The 15,117-nt window shown below is 57.2% G+C and overlaps 1 protein-coding gene across 23 annotated transcripts in view; it reads left to right on the forward strand.

Annotated features, from left to right (window-relative positions):
- The window catches only part of ANKS1A (ankyrin repeat and sterile alpha motif domain containing 1A), a 178,517-nt gene extending 163,611 nt beyond the window's left edge, over nucleotides 1-14,906 (forward strand). For 10 of the 23 annotated variants that reach the window (XM_070585880.1, XM_070585887.1, XM_070585892.1 and 7 more), the window contains 10 exons: nucleotides 1,891-1,989; nucleotides 2,929-3,081; nucleotides 3,235-3,342; nucleotides 4,677-4,841; nucleotides 6,232-6,357; nucleotides 6,619-6,690; nucleotides 6,881-6,967; nucleotides 7,519-7,656; nucleotides 9,321-9,491; nucleotides 10,490-10,751. In XM_070585880.1, coding sequence (XP_070441981.1) covers nucleotides 1,891-1,989; nucleotides 2,929-3,081; nucleotides 3,235-3,342; nucleotides 4,677-4,841; nucleotides 6,232-6,357; nucleotides 6,619-6,690; nucleotides 6,881-6,967; nucleotides 7,519-7,656; nucleotides 9,321-9,491; nucleotides 10,490-10,609 — 1,239 coding nt within the window. In that variant the 3' untranslated portion in view covers nucleotides 10,610-10,751. Of the gene's footprint in view, nucleotides 1-1,890; nucleotides 1,990-2,928; nucleotides 3,082-3,234; nucleotides 3,343-4,676; nucleotides 4,842-6,231; nucleotides 6,358-6,618; nucleotides 6,691-6,880; nucleotides 6,968-7,515; nucleotides 7,657-9,320; nucleotides 9,492-10,489 lie in introns of all 23 variants that reach the window. The other 13 variants (XM_070585879.1, XM_070585890.1, XM_070585885.1 and 10 more) reach the window with 5 other exon arrangements.
- The last annotated feature ends 211 nt before the right edge of the window (nucleotides 14,907-15,117 follow it).

Consider the following 15,117-nt stretch of genomic DNA (forward strand, 5'->3'; position numbering starts at 1 on the left):
CGAGTATAACGCGTGTAGGACGGGGAGAGAGGCAGTCAGTGCTGTCAAGGCTCGATAGATAAAATGTGAAAGGAGGCGTGAGCTCACCTGTGAGTGGGATTGTCTTGTGATAAGAAACGTGCAGTGATAAGCCATTTCCCCACCGTGTTGCTGACAGTGTATGAAATCTAGCGCTCGTGCCGTTGACTGGAGAATCAATATCTGTCAGGTCTGAATACACATATCCTTTGACTGAGCACTCTCTCTTCCTGATAACCATCCAAGAAATGACGCGCACGCAGGGGTGTTCATGCAGCACTGTTTGTAAAAGCAGAAATTGGAAACAGTTGTCCTTCAGCAGTGAACTGGTTAAATCATTTATAACACGTCCATAACTTGGATGATTATGCAGCTTTAAAAAGAGAGGCAGGTGGGGGGCCGGCTCCGTGGCCGAGTGGTTAAGGTCACGCACGCCGCTGTGGCAGCCCAGAGTTCGGATCCTGGGCGTGGACATGGTACTGCTCGTCAGGCCACCTTGAGGCGGCGTCCCACATCCCACAACTAGAAGGACCTGCAACTAAGATATACAACTGTGTACAGGGGCGGGTTGGGGAGATAAAGCAGGAAAAAAAAAAAGATTGGCCCAGCTGCCAATCCTTAAGAAAAAAAAAGATTGGCAACAGTTGTTAGCCCAGGTGCCAATCTTTAAAAAAAAAAAAAAATGAGGCAGGTCTGCATATACTCATGTGGCACAATCTCCTGTATATATTAAGTAGTAAGAATAAAGTGTCAAACAACATGGACAAGAGTTATGTTTGTGCAAAAACGAAGTGTGCAGATGCGTGTATATGCCCAGCGGGGCTCTGGAGGGACATCCGGGCAAGTAGTAACAGTTGCCGCTGGGGAGGCACTGTGGCTGAAGAGCACGGCAGAACTTGTGAATTTTTGTGTATCGTAATCTGAAAAAAAGCTATCTCGTGACATTATTGTGGGTAATAAAAGACACCATCATAGGGGTTAGGAGCAGGGAGTCCAGTTTGACTGCCTCAGATCTTAGCTCCACCACTCCAGGTGTGACCTCAGGCAAGTTTCTGACCTCTCTGTGCCTCAGTTGCCTCATCTGTAAAACGAGGGTTAGAACAGAAGCTAATGCACAGGTTGTGAGCGTGAAATAGGGTGGCTCATGGGAAAGTTCTCAGTCCCTGTCACACAGCAAGTCAGCAGTGGACACCCGCCATCCTCCTCTCACCGCCATGCTCGGCGCTGAGCAGTGGGGCTCCGTCAGCTTCTCCACCAGCTGCCCTGTCGGGGTCAGTGCATGTTGGGGAGAACTGCCCCCCGTGGGCTCAGCTCTGACCCTCACTCCTCAGCTGGGCAGGGAAGCGTTTTCTGACCATCCGCCCTGGCTCCTCAAAGGAGAGGGATGGTGCTTCCCCCCGCCACCAGCTGCCCGTCTGCCGAGGTGGCTCTTAGAGCCTTGGAATGATAAAGGCATGTCTGCCAGGAAGGCCGAGAGTGGCCCACCTGTTCTCCACCTTGGATGCTGGTAGAAGCTGCTCCCCGGAGAAAGGCACATACACTCAGAGGTGCGCGAGAGCTGGTGGCCGGGTCTGGGCACATGCCCCTCTCGGCCCTGTCTGTCCTGGACCAGGTACGAGCCCCAGCACTGTTCAGCTCACAGAGCAGGCATCCTGGGCAGACGTGTCTGCTGCTTACCTCGGTCTCCTGCCTGCACAGGGCTCTTGCTGCCTGGCTTACCTCCGTGGGGAGTCCCAGGTCTCCACTCCCTCTTGGTGCCTGTGGCAAAGGAGGAGAATTTGACAAGGGGCCATGCAAGGCCACCCTGATGCCCTCAGGTAGCTGCCAGCCATCCGTTCAGGAGGGACCTCATGTTCTCGTTTCTACTCTCAGGGGTCTAACGTGATGGAAGAGCAAGACCTGCGGGAGATTGGCATCAGTGACCCACAGCACCGGCGGAAGCTGCTCCAGGCTGCACGGTCCCTGCCCAAGGTGACCACCCACAGCTCTGCAGCCTCGGCCTTTGCCAGAGCCAGGGCCATCTCCCTACCACCACCTAGACCCACAGGGAAGGAGCTTGGCTCTGGGGCCTGCAGATCACTGTGGGACATCTGCCCCTCCTCCTGGGAGCCCCAGCAGGCAGCACGGAGTCCTGTTTACTTCTTCACCAAGTCCTGAGACCACAGAGATCAGCAGAGCAGTAGGGTCAGCGAGGACCTGGTCTGGCCTCAGGAGGGGCTGCAGGCATCTGCCTGGCATGGGAACCTGGCCCATGGGCGTGGCCTGTCCCCTGGAGTCCCTGTGGGGTCTCTCCTGACTCACTCAGGACCAGGCCAGCCCACGCTGATCTCTGGCATCAGGCCCTCCCCAGGAAGGCATTCAGGGCAGCAGGAGAGGCACAGTTTTTCCCTGGGGGGCCAGGGGCTCATAGGCCCAAGCCTCTCCTCCTAAATTGTGCTGGCACTGAGTCCAGTGTCCCCTTGTCCCTTTCTCTTGCTCAGGGAGCACAAACAAGTCCCAGCGGTGAGGCCCACACCCACTTCCCAGGCACACACCATTTTCTTGTCCTACCAGGTCCAGTCCGTGACCCCGTCAGAGCACAGCGGGGCCTTCTGCAAACCCTTGTCCCACCCAGCCTTCCCTGATAGGGCCATCTTCCCCGACCCAGGATGCTCTGGTGGTCCCCAGCTGGGGACCCCTCGAATGGGGTTCACAGATGGGGAAGCTGAGCCCAGAGCCGTGATAGAAAGGGCTGTGGGAGGAGAGGGACTCTGGGTACTGAGGACCCAGACCCACAGGGCCCCTCCTTGGCCCTCAGCAGCTGTCCTATACCCACCCAGCCTCAGTCTCTGGGCTGTGGGCCTGGGTCCCCAGGGTCCCTGTCCTCTGAGTGCTGAGATGTCAGTCCCACCTCCCCTTCTCACCCCACAGGTGAAGGCTCTGGGCTATGATGGGAACAGCCCCCCATCGGTGCCCTCCTGGCTGGACTCCCTCGGGCTGCAGGACTATGTCCATTCCTTTCTGTCGAGTGGCTACAGCTCCATTGACACTGTGAAGAACCTCTGGGAACTGGAGCTTGTCAACGTGAGTACAGCCTCCACTCAAGCTTGGCCTGGCTGCTCCTGAAGCAGGAGCTTCCTTGGACCACCAGCCTGGCCTGTGAGGGGAGCTGTGTGGGTCAGAGGGTACCTGTAGGCCCTGTCGCCGCCTGACCTCTCTCCTCTCCCCTGCCCCCAGGTCCTAAAGGTTCACCTGCTTGGCCATCGAAAGCGCATCATTGCCTCCCTTGCAGACCGGCCCTACGAAGAGCCGCCCCAGAAGCCCCCGAGGTTTTCCCAGCTGAGAGTGAGTTGGGGAGGGATGGAGAGGGATGTGTGTACTTTATATTGTTAGGAATTAAAGAGAATTCTTTAGGAATTCCTCAGAGACAGTGTGCCCTCGTAGAGGAAACCACCCCCCCCCCCTCACTGGGGCCAAGTGTGCCCCTGAGCCTAGACTGAGAGAGGAGCACAGCGGGGAGTTGTTTCGGCTCGCTATTTGTCAATTACGTGCCTCCCATCTACATCAGAGAACCTTGGGATGGCCTGTGACAAAGGCTCCACTTTAAAAATAAGTAGAAACTACAATGTTGGGAAAACAAACATCCAAACCCCAGACAGCTGGGCGCTTGGCTGAGTGTTGAGTTCAGCTGCACAGGGTGGCAGAGCCGAGGGGCAGGCGGGGGTCAGGAGAGCCCCACTTTCGGGCCATGTGACGTGAACCTGAGGCAAAGCTTGGCAAGCACGCAGGCCCTGCCTGCCCCCCCCCCGCCCCCAGTCTTCTGAAGGAGGGTTCCTGCGGCGGGGTGCGTAAGCGAACCTGTGCTTTTGAAAACCTCACGGGCGCTTTGTTGCTCTAGCCAAGTCATCCCTGCTGCAGAATCGAGTTAGGCCCTGTGAGCCCGAGGTCGGGGTGAGCTGTCTCCCCAGACCCGCAGAGCTAAGGGCAGCTGCTGGTGGGGACCGGCCCTGGGCGGGCGCTGGGCTCTGAGCAAGGCCTCCGCGCCTCGGCCATTTACAGCAGCCTCAGACAGTCGGAGCTATTGTATCCTCCTTTTATGCATGAGAAAGCTGAGGCCCACACTGGTTCTGAGGGCCAAATGTACAGCTGACATTCAAATAAGAACACTGGGGAGACTGAGTCACGTTCTCTCAGAGGCGTCAGGGTGCTGACCGGTGGGGCTCTGTAAGAAAGAGCTTTGGATTGGTCCCCTGCCCCAGAGACCCGCAATGCATTGTGACAGATGACTTTAAATTTGATAAATTGGAAAGTGCTTCCCAGCTGAACAAATGTCCCTCTTCCCGTGCCAGGCCCAGGGGCATGATAGTGAACTGGGGGTGCTTGTGGTGGCTGCTCGTCTGCAAGACTGGGTGGTCAGGGCTTCCTGGCTCCAGGAAGAATTTGGCTGCTTTGACTGTCCCCAGACTGGGCCCAGCAGCCAGTTTCCCCACAGGCTTCTGTCCCAGCGGACCATTTGTCTGGTGCCTCCCTGATATTGGTCCCTGGCTCTGTGCCCATTCTGTCTCACCAACTCTCCTGCCGGTGCCAGGCCCTAACCAGCCCGAGGACTGGCTGATGCCTACAACCCCGGGACTGGCCTGATGGGTTCCGAGTTTCACCTGGACTTCTCCCTGCTGCAGTGCCAAGACTTGCTCTCCCAGACATCGTCCCCCCTGAGCCAGAATGACTCCTGCACTGGGCGGTCCTCAGACCTGCTGCTGCCTCCTGGGGACACAGGCAGGAGGCGGCATGACTGTCTTCACGACCCTGCAGCACCCTCCCGAGCAGAGCGCTTCAGAATCCAGGTGGGGCAGGAGGAGGGCTGTGGACAGGGGTCCCCTCATTCCTCTGGGCAGGACAGGGCCTCCCAGACCCCTGCACTGCCCCTGTGCCAGCACCGGGAGCAGGAGGAGGACACCAGCCTCCTCCCGGCATTCCCCACCCAGCCGGGAACGTGCCAGGTCCAGTCCCCAAGCTTCCCGTGCTGTGACTGCATGACTCACTCCAGCTGTCGTTGCTAGGGCCTCCCTTGTGTCTTATGTGGCCGGGACTTCCCTCCTCAGAAGTTCAGATCCACCGCCTCCTCTTTGACTACAGCTTCCTACTGTTTCTCCCACTCTCGGCCCCTTCTTGGCTCCTTTCTTCCTACCCGGCCCGTTCCCCAGAACTGCTTTCTCTCCCCGTGCTCAACTCCACACCTTGCTGCAGTCCGGATCGGACTCCCTTCTCCCTGCCCCGTTTCTGCAGCCCAGTGGTGGGCACAGCCGCGAGACTCACGTTCAGCTGTGCCACCCGCCTCACAGCCTCACCAGCCTCCGCTGCGCCCTGGGGCCACCTGCAGCCCTGGCCGTCGAGCATTCCTAGCTCACCCTCTTGGGGTATTTCTCTCCTGGATTATTCAAGGCTTGCCTGTCCTCTCTCCTACCTTGCACAGACTCCAGGCCTTGTCTCTTGTCCCCCATCGTGGCCTGGTGGACTCAAGATTGGCGAGTGTCCCTCATCGCCCTCAGGGTGAACTTCAGCTTCTCTCTGTGTTTGCCCTGGACTCCCAGTCCTCATTTCTGGCCTCTGGAGATCTCCCTCACCTTCCACAAGCACAGCCATGAACTTTACAGGATTAAAGAGCATGTTGTCCAGCAGTTTTAGTTGCTCTGTATTGAGAGACTTTTGCACGTTGCTGGGAATGGAAGTCATGACCGTTTCCTGAATCTTTTCCCTCCTCCCTATCCTTCTACCAGTGCCTAGTTCAGGACCCCATCCTCTCAACACCTGAACTGCCTCCTGACTCCTCTCCCCCACCCCAGGATCAGATCCAGGGGCCGTGACAGGGCTGTGAGGCTTCTGGGGACCTGGCTCCTGCTCCCCTGTCCTTGGTGCATTATGTTTCCCCACACAGACTGGTTGTAGTCTTTTCCCATCTCCATTAAGACTCATCTCAGACATCATAGGGCCTTCCCGACAGAGCCTGCTCTCAGGCGGCTTAGGTCCCGGCCTCTCTGCCTCTTCTCTGGTGTAGATAGGCCTCACCTCCACCACAGTGCATTTGAATGGCTTGTCTGCCCCCTGCCCTCCCCACCTGGCCCTTGAACTCTGTGAGGTGACTGCCTTCTTCGCCCTGGGATGTGCTGGCCCAGGCAGAGGGCCCCTGAGCTCCTCTGGCGGGCGAGCAGACCTGTGACCCTGCGTGTTCTACAGGAAGAGCACCGTGAGGCCAAGCTGACCCTTCGGCCCCCCAGCCTGGCTGCCCCCTATGCCCCCGTGCAGAGTTGGCAACACCAGCCAGAGAAGCTCATCTTCGAGTCCTGCGGTTATGAAGCCAATGTGAGTAGCCTGCGCCTCCCAGCCTCCTGCTTCCTGCCCTTCCTGGCCTGGCCTGGGGCTCCACAGACGCTCCCAGTGCCTAGGGTAAAGGAGGGCCTCTGGGTAGACTTAGCCAGAAAGGGAAAGGGAGGGCCTCCACAGCCAGGATGGGGGATGGGAATGATCAGGAGAAGGAAGCACCCGATTGTGGTCCCATATTGTTTGGGTCGCCCCTGCTAATAATGCAGACTTCCTAAGCCCAGCCACTGCTCGTTCCCACAGTATCTGGGCTCCATGTTGATCAAAGATCTGCGAGGGACAGAATCCACACAAGATGCCTGTGCCAAGATGCGGGTAGGTTGTCCATGTGGAGTGGAGTGTTGGGGGGGCTGGCTAGGACAGAAGGCATCAAGTGGGGGCACCACTTGCAGCCACTTGGGCCATGCCACACTACGTGAGGATGAAGGGAGGCTTGGGGCTGTGAGATCCAAGGGGCTTAGCCCTGAGAAGGGGCATTTACAGGGCCACCTCTTGTTTTCTGTAGAAATCCACCGAGCACATGAAGAAGATCCCCACCATCATCCTTTCTATCACGTACAAAGGTGTCAAGTTCATCGATGCCTCCAACAAGGTGTGCTGCTCACAAGCACTGCTGGTGGAAGGGGACCCCTCTTCCTATCTCCTGCCAGCTGGGTGTCTTCCCTAGAGTGTCCCCAGCTCCTTTTATTCCTGCCCGTTCCCAACTCCTAGCCCAGGTGCTTGTCTCGCAGGTGCCCACATATCCTGAGCCCGGGGCCCCGCCCTAGTGACAGCCACAGCTCACCTTCCTCAGCATGGATTCCATCGGCCCCACTTACCTGCTCACAGGCCGTTAATGAGCAGAGGACTTGCCCAGACCCCACGCTTGGGCCCCCACCCTCCTGCTACCCTTCCCTCCTTGTCCCCGCCCTAGAGGGCAAAAGGGACTGGAGAGCTGGTGGGTGAACGTTTTACTCCCCAGTTGCCATGGTCAAAGGTGGTCAAACCTAAATCGGGTAAGGTTAGACACTGCCCCCCAGCCCCGCAAAACAAAAAGTTTGGCTGATGCCCTGGGCCGGGACAAAGAAAGGTGGTGGTGATGATGGGCTAAGTCGTGATTAGCCCCAGGGAGCCCGAGATTCCAGACCCTGCTTTCCCCAGCAGAATGTCATCGCGGAGCATGAAATCCGGAACATTTCCTGCGCGGCCCAGGACCCGGAGGACCTCTGTACCTTTGCCTACATCACCAAGGACCTACAGACCAGCCATCACTATTGTCATGTCTTCAGCACAGTGGATGTGGTGGGTGGAGTCCCACCGCTGGGCTCAGCTGGAGGGGGCCCGGCATTGAAATGAGCGCAGTGCTGTCCTGGTACCTGGCTGGCACTGAGCACATGTTTGGTTCATGAATGAAGCCCCTGCAGCCACCCACCCAGTCCAGTCCCCTTTATACAGCAATGAGACTGAAGCACAGAGAACAAACGACCTGTCCACTTCTGGTGATAGAAGTTTTCCCACTTCTAGCCGAGTGTTAGGTCAGCCACAGCCCTGGGCTCCCTCAGACTGTCAGCCCACCGCCCTGACTCCCCAGCACTCCAGCCGGGCAGGCTCCCTGAAATGCCCTCTCCTCCCTCTGGGGGGCAGCGCTGCCCTCCTGGCAGTAGGTTGTCTTCTCCCAGATTCCTGCCCAGGCTGGGCTCTGGAGCCACTGGGCCGCTGGGGGAGCTGTCACATGTGCTGCCCACAGAGAGAGGAGGAGCAAAGACCACAGCTGGTGCAGCAGGGACTCCCTCTGCCCTGAGACAAGGCCCCAGGCCATCTCCTCACCCCCAGACTTTTGTTCAGGTCCCTGCTGCCCTTGGGGGGACTGGCTCTTTCCCAGATCTCAGTGGCTCCTGGAACACAGGCGTCTCAGGGCTTCCCAGCCCGAGACCTCAGTGCTTGCTCTGGGGCTGCCATCAACTGGCTCTGCCACTTGCTGGCTGTGTGACCTTAGAGACGTCATCTCTCCCTGGCTCCTTATCTGTGAAAGGGATATAATGTGACCAACTTTGCAGGGTTGTTTTGAAGATGAACTGAGGTAGTCCACCCAGTGCTTGTCATTCCTGGCACCTTTACCCGTAGCTGACATTTTCCACGTCAGTCAGTTCTGCTGTAACAACGTACGTGCTGCTAGAGGTGGCCGTGTTCCTCAAACCACACAGTAATCCCAGGGTCTATGGGGAGGGGAGCTGGGGCCCAGCACTTGGCGACTTTGTCAGTGACACGTTAAAAAAAAAAGATAGAAACCAATAAAAATGTTAGCACTGTCATATTCATATTAAATGGTTAAGAAATACAAAAATACTATAATAAACATGGCACTCTGCCTTGAGAGAGGCCTGACGTTGGTTGTGGGCATGTGCCTGGATTATCACCAGCCTGTGTGCGACAGGAAGAAGACGAGAGAGAGCTAGAAAGAGAGAAAACAGAACAGAGAGGAACACGACAGCCCAGAGGGACAGGAAAGGAGCAGGGTGCAGGGCTGCGCGGCCAGGTGGCCCTTGGAAGAGTTGCAGCTGGTGCATCATCGGGAGGTGGTGGAATCCAGCAGAAAGCTGAGATTCCAGCTGTGGCTGGGTGGCTCACTGTCCTCCTGACATGGGCGTGTTTTGTGTATTCCCAGGCAACTTGGTCAGCGGGGTGCAGTTTTTGCATTCACCTTGTGTTTCTCTCTGATGAAATCATGCACGAAATGGAAACACAACATGTGTGTTATGCTCAGAGTGTTCCCTAATGTATCAGTCATCTTGGGACAAACTTGTGTTTTCCAAACAAGTGTTCTGGCAGCATGGACGGCACTCTTGTTCCCTGTCCCACTGCTGCCGAGCCCGTGCTCAGGGGCGTGAGGCCAGGGCAGGTTTAGAGGAAAAGATGAGGCGACTCCCCAATCCCGGCCGCTTAAGTTGTGCTCTGTCTCCTCCCAGAACCTGACCTACGAGATCATCCTGACGCTGGGGCAGGCGTTTGAGGTGGCCTATCAGCTGGCCCTGCAGGCCCAGAAGTCCAGGCCCCTGGGGGCCTCTGCGGCTGAGATGATTGAAACAAAATCTTCCAAACCGGTGCCTAAGCCTCGGGTCGGCATGAGGAAGTCAGCAGTACGTGGGCCCCGTCGCCAAGACTCCCCATCCCCCTGATCCTGGGATTCGAGGGCTTGGGGTGGAGCCAGGCATGAAGCGGGGCTTTTCACACTTCAGACAGCTGGCCCCTCAGCAAACAACCCGGTTAATTAGGTGCCCGCCATGGAGGTCCTCGCCCAGGAGGGCAGCAGCCCCCTAACCTGAGGTGGGCAGCTCTCACGCCCAGGCTGCCTGCTCTCTCCCTCGCGAGGCTCACCCACACAGCCCACAGGCAGGCCCCCAGTAACGTGGCCCCGTGTCTGTGTCTGCTTTGCTCTGCACCCCAGGTGCCGCTGCCCCCTGATAGTCGCTGTTGTTACTGTCACACCTGCACCACCCATCGTCCTTCTTACCTACCGCTGCGGTCTGTTAGTCCTGGAGTCAAGGTCTTTACACCTCCTGCTGTCTGTGTCAGTCTCCCTGAAGCGACGTGAGCTTCCTGAGACTCGTGGCCCCTCCCTCTCTGCCTGCCTGGCCTTCTTTCCTGAGCTGCCCTCCTGCCATCCCTGTCTGTGCTTTAGCCTTCTGTTTTGCTGCTATGTGTCCTCCTCTCCACAGAGGTCGGGGGTCCCCTCTGTGGTCTTGCCCAGGGTGCCCTCTCTGGACCTGCCAGAGGAACCTGAGGCTTGTAGTTTCCAGGCCCCTGCCCCCTCTTCCTGCCTCCGTGAACAGGTCTGGGGCTGAGCAGGCGATGCTCGGGCAGGGCAGGGCTCCTTTAACCAAGCTGCTCTAAGAGATCCGTGGGGGAGGTCGCCCCTGGTGAGGCCCAGAGGTGGCCCTCCCATGATGCTGCAGGGAGGGTGTCACTTCTGCCACCCCACCCCCAGGGAGCTTGGTCTTTGGCTGAGGAGAGCCAGGGCTGCCCCTCCCGGGGTGCCAACACCAGCATGTCTGGCGGGGGGCGGAAGGGATAGCTAGGCCCTCTCGCTCCCGACAGGTACAGCCTTCCCTGACTCTTCACCCTTCTTCCTTGGCAGCTGGAACCAGCCGATATGGACCCAGATGCCCAGTCCCATGCCAGCGTCTCCTGGGTTGTGGACCCCAAACCAGACTCTAAGCGGAGCCTCAGCACCAAGTATGAGACCACTATCTTCTAACCACCCACTCCCTGTCTCCACTAGTCTCACTGTGCCTTGCCATCCGATCTTTCTGCTGTTCTCAACTCTCCTTCCAGCTGCTGATGCCAAGGCCCCACCCCTACTGGGACTGCTCTCCTCCTGGGCAGCAGCTCTAGACACTGCACACTCACAGCTTGTACCTAACACCACCGGACACTGTGAATACCCCCCTTGGGTGAGGACAGCGTGGGGGGGTGAGTTGCCTTTGAGGTGGGCACCAAGAGGGCTAAGGGGGCCCGTTGCGCCCAGGAAGCCTCAGCGGGCAGGCACTGTGAACCTGAGGCCAGGGCGGTCTTCGACAGAGTCTAAACAGCGCCAGTGCCAGCTCCCTGGGCTCCCTGTCGGCTGTCCTCCCCTGTCTCCTGTGCTGAGCCACAGCCAGGTGCAGCTGCCAAGAGCTAACTGTCTGTCCGCACCTTTCCTGATACAACCAACCACTGTGACCACCCGGTGCCAGAATCCCCTTGCGCTCTGCCCACAGCTGGCCTGCGGTCCTGTCCTTTCCTCCTCTGCTCTAAGGTGCTGGCCTCCCCCTGGGAGACCCTGAGCTCAGCGATGTAGCTTGACCAGGGTCAGACTGCTTTCTGTGAGGGCCCAAGCTCTGTGCCAGGCCCTTGGGCACATGCCTGACTCCAAAGCATGGGGCTCTGAGCATCTGAACACCCTCAGGCTGGCTCCACGCAGCTCGTTTCTAGGTCCTGATGGGTCTTCCACTCCGAGGAGTGGATGGCATGTACGTGGTCAGCCCTCCTGTCTTCATCAGTGAGTCACAAGGCTGGCTCTGGAGTCTGGCCCATCAAGGAGGAAGGCCTTTCTATAGGACCCAGCAAGAGGGAGGCCTCTGCCCTGCACACACAGCAAACCCTCTTTCCTCACAGAACGGAGCTGCTCCAGGACAGGGACCTGGATGGAGCAACTTCCGTTGTCCTCCAGGAGCTTTCTGACACTTCTCCACAGTGTGGGGATCAAAGATAGTCAGCCGTCACCTGGCCCCTTCCCTGATCACTGCCCTCAGCCTCTCGACTCCTCAGAGAGGGGAGGCTGTGCACTCCACCACCTCAAAGCAGTTCAGCAGCGGGGACCATGGAGTCGAGGCTTTGAAGAAGCCGCATATTCTCTGGCGTGGGCAGGTCAGCTTAGACGGTGGGAGACAGCAAAGCAGCCGTTCCGCTAGGAAGCAGTGCAAACGTTGCATAGTCCAGTAGGAAAGCCAGGAAGTTCCGGCAAATGCTCTAGAGTTGAAACCCAAGCTGATAAACCAGGGTGGGTCCTCCTGCCTGCCGGCCTGTCCTTGTGCCTTCTCGAGCAGACACTGAGCCAGAGGCGGCAGTGAGCCGGGGGTGCTCGGAGCAGGCCACCGAGGGCACTCAGGGGAGGCCGTGAGGGACTTCTGTCTGCTCCTGGGTTTCCTTTCAGTTCCCTCCACCCTCTGCAGGCCCCTTTGGTTAACCCTTTCCTCCCCCCGTTGTGTTTGCTTCTGCCAAGCTGAGCCACTGAGGAACCGACTGTGCTGCGGAAACAGCCGTGGGGGGCACAGGCTCCCACCGCCACCACCACCATCTCACCTGCAGCTTTGAAGACCCAGGCCCAACCTCTGCCCTAGGACCTCCTCTCAGCTGCTTGGCCTGGGCCTGCCACCACCAGGTCTTACAGAGCGAGCCTTGCCCTGGCTGCAGAGAAGCACTCCAGGCCTCTAGCAGACAGAACTGGCACTCCAGAGGGTCAAGAAGTGACTTGTCCAGAACATATTTTTTAATAGAAAAATTTTTTTTTATAAAATGAACTTTTAACACTCAGCTCAAACCTCTAGGTTAAACTGCCAATCTTGAGACAAATGGCCATAGGGTCAGAGGACAGGGGACCTGAGATTGGCTAAGAGGCCAGTCTGTCCAGCCCTCTGTCCTGGGGATGGGATCTTGGCATGGTCTGGAGGGCTGAAGAGAAGGCAGGGCCTGCAGTGAATTGAAAGCAGCAGGCGCAGGGGCAGAACTGAGGAGGTTTGTCAGAGTCTGCTGCTCAAACCCACCCAAGTTAGCTGCTGTTTCTTATGAGTGGCACGATAGCGTGTCCCCATCTAGAGCTGGACACAGCCTCTTTCCGCAGTAAGAACGCAGCCTTAGGGGCACCTGGCAAAAGTAAAGGCTTCGGTCCGTGTCTAAGGTTCCACATGTGAAGGTCCAGGGGTCAAATGGAGATGAGCGACCAGTTCCTGGTCCCGTGAAGTCTGAGCCAGCCCCTGGTACGCCGGGCCGCCCCTGGTCTCTGACCTGCCCGAGTCAGAGCACTGCCCTGGACTGCCTGGCCCGTGAGCTCTCTGCGACCTCAGACTGCCTGAGTTGAGTGAGAAAGGAGAAAAAGCAGCTTTGTTTTGGGCATTAATGGGTAGGTCAGCTAAGATTGCTACCTGCCAGTTTGTGATTTGTCTAGTCAGATGTGTGTGTTCAGGACTCACTCATTCTCTGAATTATTGGTTTGACTGTTGCATTTTCAGCTGCTCGGCTCATCCCTGGCTCCAAGTGTAGAGAAGGCTAAATAAGGTGACAATTTGATTCTCCCCCAGTGTGGCCTTCAGGGCAGGCTGGCGTCCTGGTACACCACTGCCGCTTAAGCCCTCTTGCTGGCTTGCTTTGCTTTTTTAACTTTGATGTGTTCCTCCTCCTAGAGAACAGTAGAAACAAAGGGTCTAATTCCCGTGTGGCTGGGAGGCAGAGCCAGGTCAGCTGCATGTCCAGTACCTTCCAGAGCAGGAGCAGAGAGGACGTTTCCTCCCGGGGCCCCTCGGCAGGCAGACCGCAGGCTTTGCTGGCAGGTGCAGTCTGATCCCAGGATCCACATTCCAGGCTTCAGCAGTGCTGTTCTTTCCCAGCAAAGGTTGCGAACAGACCTTCTCTGCTGGTGTGTGCGTGCAGGGACAGTGCCCTGGGGCACACATTTGAAAGCAGGGCCCTGTGGGTTTCCTCCCTGCTGAGCCGGCCAGGGCTGCAGGCCATGGGAGTCGCCCCTCCGGAGTAGAGGCAGGTGATCCTCCACTGCTCAGTACTAAACAGGGACCTCAGCCCTGGGAGTCTGACTTCTCCTGCCTCTTCCAGGGCCTCAAGGATTCCCATCAGCTTCCGCTGCGCCCCCCCTCCCCCGGCAGTGACAAGGAAGCCTGAGATGGGTGGGTCGCCGGTGCCGCTCCTGCTGTGGCGCTCGTGCAGGTGCCCTTCCTCCCTCCTGAGCAAGGCCGGGTCTCACCGCGTAGGCTTCTCGATAGGTGGCAGGTCCCAGCAGAAACTTTGTAGACACTACAATGAGCTCCTCAAGCTGTCTTTTTGTTTTTAAGTCATACATAGGTGTTCCTCCCCTCGAAGCTGCTATATCTTCTTTATTTATTCAGGGTGTTTTCTTATTGGAAGCCTTGGCTGGTCTGCTCTGGCTGTGGGTTCTGTTTTGAGATTGGTTTATTTCTGAATAGTCAAGAGAGGAAAGGACTAGGCCTTTCTTTTTCACTCCTCCTCCGGGGCAGGTACTCTGCCTTCCCTAGAAAGGAATATTATAACTTTAAGGACAGGCTTCAAGTGGAAAAGCCCCTGCTTCTGCATGTCTCTGAGTGCAGGTCACGCGATGTGGCTGCCCTGTTGCTGCGTTTCTGAGTCGTGCGGGAGCCCGTCTAGGCGGGACTGGAAGTGGGGTCAGCACTCGTCGCCGGCCGCAGGCTCGCTGCTCGCCTCCTTCCTGCTCGCCAGCTCCTCTGGGCAGTAGGACTTCCCTCCCGGCAGGCTCTCCATCTGTAACTTATGCCTCCACGTCCCTCTTGGCCTTCAGCCTCAGACTCTAGGGGGAGTCCTCGAGAAGCCTCAGGGTGAGCAGGCAGCAAGCGCAGCTGCAGTCGCCAACACGGCAGAAAGCTAGTCTGAGCTCCGTCAGTTTCTGAGATGCCCAGGCCTGCAGACTGACTGTCAGATGCAGTTCGCAGAAGTGTTGTTGCTAATGGTGTGGCATTGGGACTGAATTGTAATAAAAATGTTATTTAATCTTTGTCTCTGTATTTTGATACTTGAATGACTTCCCCTTTTATTTTGCTGTACATATAATTGTTAATCTGTCCGATTTTGTCTGAATTACAAACATCTTGTGGTACCAAACATAAGCAATCTGTGCAACAACATAGAGTGACCTCACTACATGAGAGCAAGTGTAAATATTCCTGGGCTGCCAGCTTTGGTTTTGTTATTTTCATAACTGTACAACCTAGAACAGACTGAATTAATAAATGAGAAGCGACGTGAAACCAGCCTGACTTTTTGGAGTCTGAATTGGAAGTGTCTTGACTGTTTTCTGGCAGAAGTGCGGGCACAGGCTCGCCGCTGGCTCCGGGTCAGTGCTAAGTATCCTGCTCCGACTGGCTGGGATGAGTCTGGGACTTCTCTGTGTAGCATCTTCAAGAGGAGGGATTGTCCTCAGAGTGAGCCGTGTTTAGGGGTGAGGGGCCACATTCAGCTCAT

The sequence above is a fragment of the Equus przewalskii genome, chromosome 19 (assembly GCF_037783145.1).
Source record: "Equus przewalskii isolate Varuska chromosome 19, EquPr2, whole genome shotgun sequence".
In the NCBI taxonomy this organism is placed as follows: Eukaryota; Metazoa; Chordata; class Mammalia; order Perissodactyla; family Equidae; genus Equus; species Equus przewalskii.